Source organism: Geospiza fortis, unplaced genomic scaffold, assembly GCF_000277835.1.
Source record: "Geospiza fortis unplaced genomic scaffold, GeoFor_1.0 scaffold54, whole genome shotgun sequence".
Taxonomy (NCBI): domain Eukaryota; kingdom Metazoa; phylum Chordata; class Aves; order Passeriformes; family Thraupidae; genus Geospiza; species Geospiza fortis.
In genome coordinates this window covers 15,168,380-15,177,223 of record NW_005054301.1, presented here as the reverse complement: position 1 = coordinate 15,177,223, position 8,844 = coordinate 15,168,380, and the positions used below count along the sequence as shown (strand labels likewise).

The 8,844-nt window shown below is 38.5% G+C and overlaps 1 protein-coding gene across 2 annotated transcripts in view; it reads left to right on the top strand.

Moving 5' to 3' along the window:
• The first annotated feature begins 1,334 nt into the window (after nt 1-1,334).
• The window catches only part of FSIP1 (fibrous sheath interacting protein 1), a 68,572-nt gene continuing 61,062 nt past the window's right edge, over nt 1,335-8,844 (top strand). For both annotated transcript variants that reach the window (XM_031065792.1, XM_031065797.1), the window contains exons 1-7: nt 1,335-1,504; nt 2,354-2,477; nt 2,816-3,002; nt 3,854-4,003; nt 5,430-5,602; nt 6,479-6,563; nt 8,023-8,121. In XM_031065792.1, coding sequence (XP_030921652.1) covers nt 2,385-2,477; nt 2,816-3,002; nt 3,854-4,003; nt 5,430-5,602; nt 6,479-6,563; nt 8,023-8,121 — 787 coding nt within the window. In that variant the 5' untranslated portion in view covers nt 1,335-1,504; nt 2,354-2,384. The remainder of the gene's footprint in view (nt 1,505-2,353; nt 2,478-2,815; nt 3,003-3,853; nt 4,004-5,429; nt 5,603-6,478; nt 6,564-8,022; nt 8,122-8,844) is intronic.

Genomic DNA, 8,844 nt, shown 5'->3' with positions numbered 1-8,844 from the left:
TGACAGCCTCACTGGAAACCTTCAGTAGTTCTACGTGGACAAACAGCAGCAAGAAGCTCATTCCCGCACCAATTTCAAATGAGTTTTATGTCCATTTGTAAGCAGATCCAGAGCTGCAGGGTCTCCTCTCAAAGGCTCTTGTGAGGTTGTAGTCAGTCTGTAACAGGAAAGCTGATAACAAGACAAACTCTGCCAGCTGTTCAGCATAGGCATTGTGCTCTAGAAAAACAATAAATATTGGGGCAGTTACACTTAGCTGCTTGCCATACCTCATTGTGCACAGCTAATGTAATTTCTAATACCCCCATATTTTAATTTAGCCAGTTTGGAATGATACTGTCCATTCTACTGTTTTCTCATTGTCATTACTGGCCCATGTAAACTTGCACATGTAAACATGCATTCTTCTTTTTTTTTTTTTTTTTTTTTTTTTTGCTTCAGATCATCATCTGCACCATCTGGAAAGCACCACAGGATCCAAACACCACAATGGCACTGCTTTAGCAATCAGATGATGTCAAAATTTTAACGTACCAGAGTTCAGCATGCTCAGGGAGGAGGCAAAACCACACAGGGTTCCCTAGTGCATTTTCTGTTTGTCTTCAGTTCTTAAATGGGAACCACACTGCATTATGACTACACTAAAATACCAGGGAAAGTGGTTCTCTTAGTGGCACTTGTGACAGTAAAATGCAATATACTGTAAGCATCAACCAAAGCTCTACTGCAGACCTCAATACATAACACCACTAGCTAAGTAAGATTTATTTCGGCACAAAAATTTGTCAATCAAAACCTTCATTTAAACGAGAGATGCGCTTTGTTTCTTCAGAGGAAACTGTTTCTTGTGAATTTTGAGTGCCAATGAAAACCTGACTTTAACACACATGGGTATCAAAGGAAGCAGTAGGAGCCTGGAGTTGTCTCTGCCGCTTTTTAAGTTGATCGGACCTCACATTTTGCTTAAATGCAGGAAAGATAAAAAGGGATGGGATTAGCAAGGCAATCGCGCTCCCCTTATTAATAATGAATTCCTTTTTAACAGCGAATGTTCACGTAAAAACAGTGACAACAGTAACAATTTTACGTTTTGCCGGGTTTATTGAAAAGCGATTCAACTATCCTTGTGCGCGAGCATGACACAATTAGCGCAGAAGCCCAGACTAAGCAGAGAGTACCAATAATTCCCAGCACGGGCACTGCTCGGAAGGGGCGCCACAGCGCTTGGTGCTACACGGCTGCGGAACGGGGGGCTCGGAGGGGCAGGCGCCCTCCAGGCAGCGCTCCCCTCTACCAACACGGGAAGGGCAGAGCTCCAGCGGGGCACAGGGGGAGCTCGGTCACGTCCGGATACCCGCGAACGGAGCGGGACCGCAGCAGGACCGGCTCGGGACAGGCCCCGCCACCGACGGGCCCACTCCAGGACAGCCGCAGCTATCGCGAGACTTCGCCGGCCTGGTCGTCACGGCAACGGCGGCGGCGCCCGCGCTGCTGCCCTCCCGCGGTGAGGACGGGGCTCCTGCCTCGCTGCCTTCCTATTTTCCTGCGTCCCTGCCTTCCTCTCTGCTTCCCTGCCTTCCTCCTTCGCTCCCTGGCTGCCTCTCTGCCTTCCTCCTTCGCTCCCTGGCTGCCTCCTTGCCTTCCTCTTTGCTTTCCTGCCTCCCTCCCTCTCTCCCTCCCTGCCTCCCTGCCTTCTTCTCTGCTTTCTTTCCTCGCTGCCTCGCTGCCTCCCTCCCTGCCTTCCTCCCTCCCTGCCTTCCCCTCTGCTTTATTTCCTCCCTCCCTGCCTTCCTCCCTCCCTGCTTTCCCCTCTGCTTTATTTCCTCCCTCCCTGCCTGCTTTCCTCCCTCCCTCCCTGCCTTCCTTCCTGCCTGCATTCCTCCCAGCCTCCTACTCCCCCTGCCTACCTTATACTGAAATAAAGACTTGTATTCATTTGAGCCCTCTGAGAATTTCCAGCACGTGTCATGATGCACTGAGATGGTGAATTCCTGTGAATTCACACAGTTTTGTTGTTTTCTTTTTCAGAGAAACGCATGTGTCTGTAGTTTACACAGCCATGATAATGCTTCCTCTGTTTGTAAGATGTATGCTATTTGAAATGTCTTTGATAATAAGCACGTTTTAATACTTTGGTTGGCTTTATATTAATATATATTTGTATGTATATTAAAAAGAAAAGCACATACTTGAGTGGCAAGCCAGTCTGAACTGGAAAAACCTTGCAACATGGAGTTGCTAGAAAGTATTTGAAACTTACATGTATGTCTGAAATATTGCAGGGCTTGAAGTGCTTTATTATGAAACTGTTCATTTGAAAGGTTGTTTTTGCTGGATTTTCCCCCAATTTTAGGTAACAGTGGATATTACAAGTAGGAACTTGGATGAAATTTCAAGGCCTACATCTAGCTCCACCGAATTGTAGATCTTTAAATACATTTATGGAGTTAACAACACCAGAACCATGTTTGCAAGAGGTAATTATTCTCTTCTTCAGCAGGTTAAAGCCTCCATGCCTAATTCTTTGTAGTAGAATGCTAAAGAAGTAGTATTCTGCTTTTTAGTACCCTAGCCTGACAACCCCAAATATGATAGTCTGGGGAATGATGAGCTGGAGAATCAATGTGAAATCTAAGCAAAAGAGCTCTTTCCTAGCATCAGTATCAGACCTGAAAATGGTTCTGTTATTTAAGAAGTACTCTGCAGTGTTGTACAGAATTGTTGTTGTCCTTTGTGATGGCATGTGAGTGTTGTGGTTATCTTCTTCACCCAAAACATCCCTGTTTTCATGGTGGCAATAATTTGCATTTCATAGGTAGATTCAGCCATCAGTTTGGCTGATGGTTATCAGAGTGGCAGTCTAGAAGATGGCTGTCCAGCAGAAAACAAAGGTGATGACAGAGATAAATCTGATGCCCAGGAAGTAAGAACTGATCAGCAAACAGTGGAGGGCGTGACCATCTCTCTTCACAAGTGTCTATGGAATCCCAACGCATGGTCAGGTGGGAATGGCTAAAACTTTCTTGTATTGAGTCTAGAGCAAATATAAAGTTTTTATAGTTTGGGTAAAATTCTGCTGATGGAAGGAATAGAGGTTGCAAATAGGCAAAATTCTGGAAATGAAGATGTCAAAATCTGTACCTTCATTTTTCTTCACTATTTGGAATTCACCTTTAAAAGAAATGTGTTATTACTGTCATACAGTACAGTAAATGTCTTGTGGCATCATAAACTGTGATCTGGCTTAAAAGATAATTAAAACCCATATGTGTGTGTTCCATGGAATCATGTTAGAAAGTGTTTTCATTAAGATGTTTTTATCAAACTTTTCAGAATAATCACGATCATTTGTTAGGAACATTGTATCCTAATAATGGTTCACCTGTCCTAAAACCTGGAATTTATGGTTATAAATTACAACAGTAATTTATAACCATACTGTTAACAGTATTTAACAAATGAACAACGTTAATACTAATAAAGTACTTTCAATGTAAGTAAGCAGTGTATAACTTTAATTGAAGCACTTGCAGAAGGGTTTCAGGCATTCTTCTGTCATTCTGTAAATGGTAATGGATTAATGTTCTGAGGTGTCCAGCTGTTTACAAATAGAGATGCAAAGGCCAGTGAGTGAAGCAGATGTTTGGATACTGTCTTGAAATTTTGTTACGATTTCATGACAGAATTGGGGTCAAAAGAAATCCCTTGATTCCTGCTCCTGTTTTTAACATGAGTTCTGGTGTATTAGTATATGCTATTTTTAAAATTAATTCATTGCAAGGGCTCTGTGGTGATCCCAATTGACAAAAATGTATCTGGTTTATTGTGAAAGGCTTTTCCCTGTGTTTTTCAGCATGTACCTCTACTTCAGATTCTCGAGATGAAAGCACTGAAACACATGTATTGAAATTCTGTGAACCTTCCCTGGGACAACCAAGTAATGCAAAGTCAGATACTACTTCACAAACTTTGAAATCCTGTGAAACTTCCCCAGAAAAACCAGGTAATGCAAAATTAGATACACTTTTCAGGTGTATAGAATGAGCAGTGCAATAAAACCTTTTCCTTTTCAGGTGTATAAAATGAGCAGTGCAATAAAACCTTTTCCTTTTCTTATTAATGCTTCTGAGTTTGTAATGGTCATGTATTTGTGTGTATATTCTGTAGTTATAAAAGAATACTGCAAATTGAATGTGTGTATGAATTGTGCTTTTCAAGAGGTATTGGATGAATTCTTTATTTAGAGATTGCTTTATTAATGGATGTTAATTTTCTTTACTGCTGTAATAGAATTTGACTTTTCTGTAGATTCAATCAGTCTAATAAGGCAGAATTCAGTGGTTATCATATCTGGTGCAGCAATGTTGGTCACCAAACATGACATTAATACCTACAGAACAGAAATTCAATAGAACTCAGCCTAAAGCTTCACTCAGTAGTTTAAGGTTTATATCAATCTGCTGAGTTCAGGCCAGTTGAAATAAGTGCTTTTTTTTTTACCATCTGTCCTTTGGTCCATCTGTCCTCTGTAGCTCTCTTAGATTTTTATAGCTCTCCCCTTGTTGTATCCCTGATCTTTTTATGGCATAAAGTAGACCAATGCATCACAGTAAATGGTTGGATCAATGGCTATGAAAAGCATTTGACCTCAAAAGATTAGAAAATGAAACAGAGTGTTGCAGGGTTCCAAAATTTGTAAATCTGTGGGATTAGGGGCAGTGCTACAAGTGTTTCCTCCGCTCTTAATGTGGAGGCCATAGAAGAGGACAGAGCATGAGGATGCTATAGGAAGGGGAAAAGGTAGAAGTTATAATTATAATCTGCATATTTAGGAAAAAAAGGAGACAATGTAGAAATCTACTTTATTAAGTAATGATAGTTTCCATCATGTTTCACAGTTTCCCATTTTTCATAGCCATCTTTTTCTAGAACTGGTATCGGAATCTGGTTTTGCTAAGAGGTAAGACTGAAACTTGTCTAATATTTAAAGGCAGAGATATTACAGAGTCTCTCTTAATCCCCCCCTCAAAAGTCTCTCTTTTGAATTATTAATTTCAAAATGCAAAATGTATTCTACAAGTCAGGCTGAAAAAAATATTTTTAAAGTCAGTGATTTTTTTGCTGATACTGTGGAAATGTTGTCACTCTGCCATTATAAATATGAATCAAATCACTTGCCCAAAATAGGTGGCTTTTCTTCTCCCACACCTCCATATCCAACTGATACAGCTCGGAGTTTGATTCAGCACTCTGTTGCAAAGACGTCTCTATTTTTCCCTGCTACAAACAGGTTTAGAAATTAACATGTGTTTGAGAATGTTGTACTCTTGTCTATGGACGTTGCCACATTACTTGAACTGGTTTTTAGTGTTTGTTTGGTTTTTTTTGACATGCTTCAAGCCAACATTAATTTTAAATGTATTCTCCAGCAGACTCTTCTGACTTGGAATGTTGTGAAGACATGGACATAAATGCTCAGATTCAAGCAGCTATAAAGAAAATGAATAAACTTGACACCATACTTGAAAAACAGTGTTTTAAAGAAAAAGCAGTTAAAAAGCAAGGCAGAGAAATGAGGGCAATGCTCTGGGAAGAACTTCAGGTTAGAAGTGTTCTGCTTATTTTGTGACTGATACATCTTAGAGTACTGTCTTACAGAATTATCATATTTCAGAGAAGCCTTATTATCAAATAACTCACAGTTGGCTAACTAAAATTAAGAAATGGATCTTAAAAAGTATGACTGGATAGTTTTTAATGCATATTGGCTAGGCAGGCTTTGAAAGAAGGAGATGTTCCTTAAAAATTGATAAGAAAAATTGCAAAATACACAGCTGTCTGGGTGTGGTTTATTAGCATAGTATTATGCGTGAGTTCTCTGCTTGCAGGGAGAGTAAGGTGTGTCAGGAGGTAACATCGGTGAACCCAGGCTGAAAATCATTTATTCTGCTCAAGTGGGATCCTTCTTAGGCCCAGCTGTTTCAGTACTGTCTGTTGTTGAAGAAATTAAAGATGCTGCCTGAAGAAGACATAAGAATGCTACAACACAAATTCCTTTACCCTATCCCTGTCCGGGCCTCTAGCAGTTAAATGCATTGAAACAAGTTAGTATTTCCTCTGCTTTACATGAATAGAAATGTGAATTGCTAAAAAAAATGATTGGTTTGACTGCATTTCGTAATTTCATTGGATTTGGATTTGGAGCTGCACAGACATTACAGAGCTTGTTTGTCTGGTGAAGTGGATCTCCACATAAAAGACAATATGTAACAGAGGCTTTAAAGTTTCACCATACTTTTTTCATAACTTCAGGAGATATTCAGATAGCCTCAAGAAGAAAATAAATTGAGAAGAGTAATTTTTTAATAGGGTCTGAAGTTCATTAGATCTGATAAGCAGACAATGTATTTCCCTTTAAAGAATTTACTTTAAATACATGAATGTATCTCTGCATACACAGTCTATTTCTTTTGAATAGTGTATCAGAACCACAGGAAGCAATGAGGAGGTGGAAAACACAAACCAGTTTTTGGCTGTGTTCTCACCATGGCATAATACAGTCGGTAAGTAAAGAGAAACAGAATTGTGATACATCCTATCTTTTTTCTTTTTGGGGAGAGAATAAGGATTTGAGATCTGAATGGTTATTGCTGAGCAAAAATCTCGGCTTGAATATTGGAAGTACATGCATAATAATGGTAGCAGTGTGTGGTTAAAATATTTAAACAAAACTTACTATTTACAATGTTACCTGCTTTTATTTCTATGCTAAAGTTTGGGCTACTAAGGGAAGGAAACAATTTGATAGGGGTGATATTTAGGCAGCCTCCAGTAGATGTCAGGATATATTAAAATAACAGTAGACAAACAAGACTATATAACTGCTAACTCCTTTATCTCAAAAGTAACTCCTGTAGAGACCATGTGCATCATGTGGTTTCTGGTATACTGCACTGACAAAACTGCGTAGTTTAGATTTATAGCTTTCTTCCAACTTGATCTTTATATTTTCTGTATCATGGTAGAGCCTTACTTTTCAGATCTTATTTATTTTGGTATTTATTTAATTAAACGAATGTCTTGATGGCTGCCCTGGTTGATATTGAAATGGAATACATTTAATATATTTTGCTTTTCAGAATTTGAATTTGATAGAGCTTTATTAAGTAAATTATATATGAGAGCTATTATAGTTTTTAATGTAGCTGTGAAATCAAGCACAAGTTCGAGTACAAAATCATTATTAACTTAAGTGTTCCAAGCCTTTCAGGCACAACAAAACCTTCTGACACACTCACAGCAGAAATGTAAATCAGGGGTTAATGAAACAGCCCTAAATTCCTTACCCCGTGATCTGTTTAACAAAATCATTTGTTCAGTTGAGTCCATTACACTGCATTATTAGTGGTTATTGTATGTTTTTTTCATTGTGAAAATCACATGTAATTAGTTTGGTTCTTTGTAATTTGAGTCCTTTTCTGTAAGTGCTAAGTGTATAGAGTGACATACTGCTCTAACTTGTATTTCCAGTTGGTTCATATGAATGCTTCAATTGATTTTTTTTCTTTGAGTAACTGAAACAACTAGGATGCTTGAACGCTGTTTTTCTAGACTATACCCTTGACCTAAGCTGCTTGGAAGTCTAATAATTCATGCACAGGCAGACACCAGCTGTGAAAACCTGGATGCCTTACTCTCATTCAAAGTTTTAGATGACTTATCACATGGTGTCTGCAGAGGCATTTGAACTTCAGGGCCTTGGGCTATGTCTTTGAGAATGTGATGAATTGTCTTCCATGGGCAGTAGTTGTTAAAAACATGAACACAGCCATAAGAAACTGCATAAATATGACTCACACTTTACCCTTTCCCCCTTCTTTATTTCTTGAGAAAATGTAATTTATGTAATTTATGTAATTTATCCAAGTGAATTTCTTTACTTTCCAAGTGTATGATACACATGATGCTAGGTCTTCTTTAAGTACATTTCAATTAAATTTTACTGGAAAAAATTCCTTACAGATCCCTCCCATGCTAAAGAGGATGAAATATGCACTTCAGTATTCCATACACACACGAATCCTGAAGATTATAATTGCCATAAAGCCCAAGAAAACCAGGGTAAGCTTTATTAATGGTAGAGTTTGTATTTTTAGAAATGGCAAAACGACATGTGCAGTGGGTGGGTAATGAAGACAGCCTTTTTGGCAAGGCCAGTGAAATGGGAAGAAGCAAGGTTACTTACTGGAAGAGTGACAGGTCTTACCTTTTTTGCAAATGAAAGAAGAGAACAGCTATGTGACTTATCTAAGACATTTTACTCAACATGCTAAGAAAATGTTTTACTTTTGGGTTTATAAAGCCATTTTTGTTTCATTTCAAAAGGAAGAGGTGTGTAACTGATATATTGTAAAATGTATCATTTATTCTTCATGGCAATTCTTCAAGAACGTGTCTGCTGTTACTCTAAGGTATCTTAGCTTTTATTAATAGGCTTATATTCAAGAAACTATCTAGAAATGACAAGTGGTGCTGAATCTGACTGCAACTGTTCGGTGTTTTTTTGGTTTTCAGCAGAAATTATATGGATTTATGTCAAAAATAAATCTTCAGACAACTTATTTTATATTTTGCTATCCTGATTATTGTAAAGTCTGCATTGTTTTTATGAAATAAGTACTTTCTGGCAAAACTCAAACACCTGCTGATTCTTTTAGGGACCATGTGTTATCATGCATTGTACAGACATTTCAAATGCTGTTAGTGGTGTAGTGTGTCCTATCATATCTTTGGGAGCTTGCTTTCATTCTATTCACTCTGAAAAAGAGTTATTTCTGTATAGCC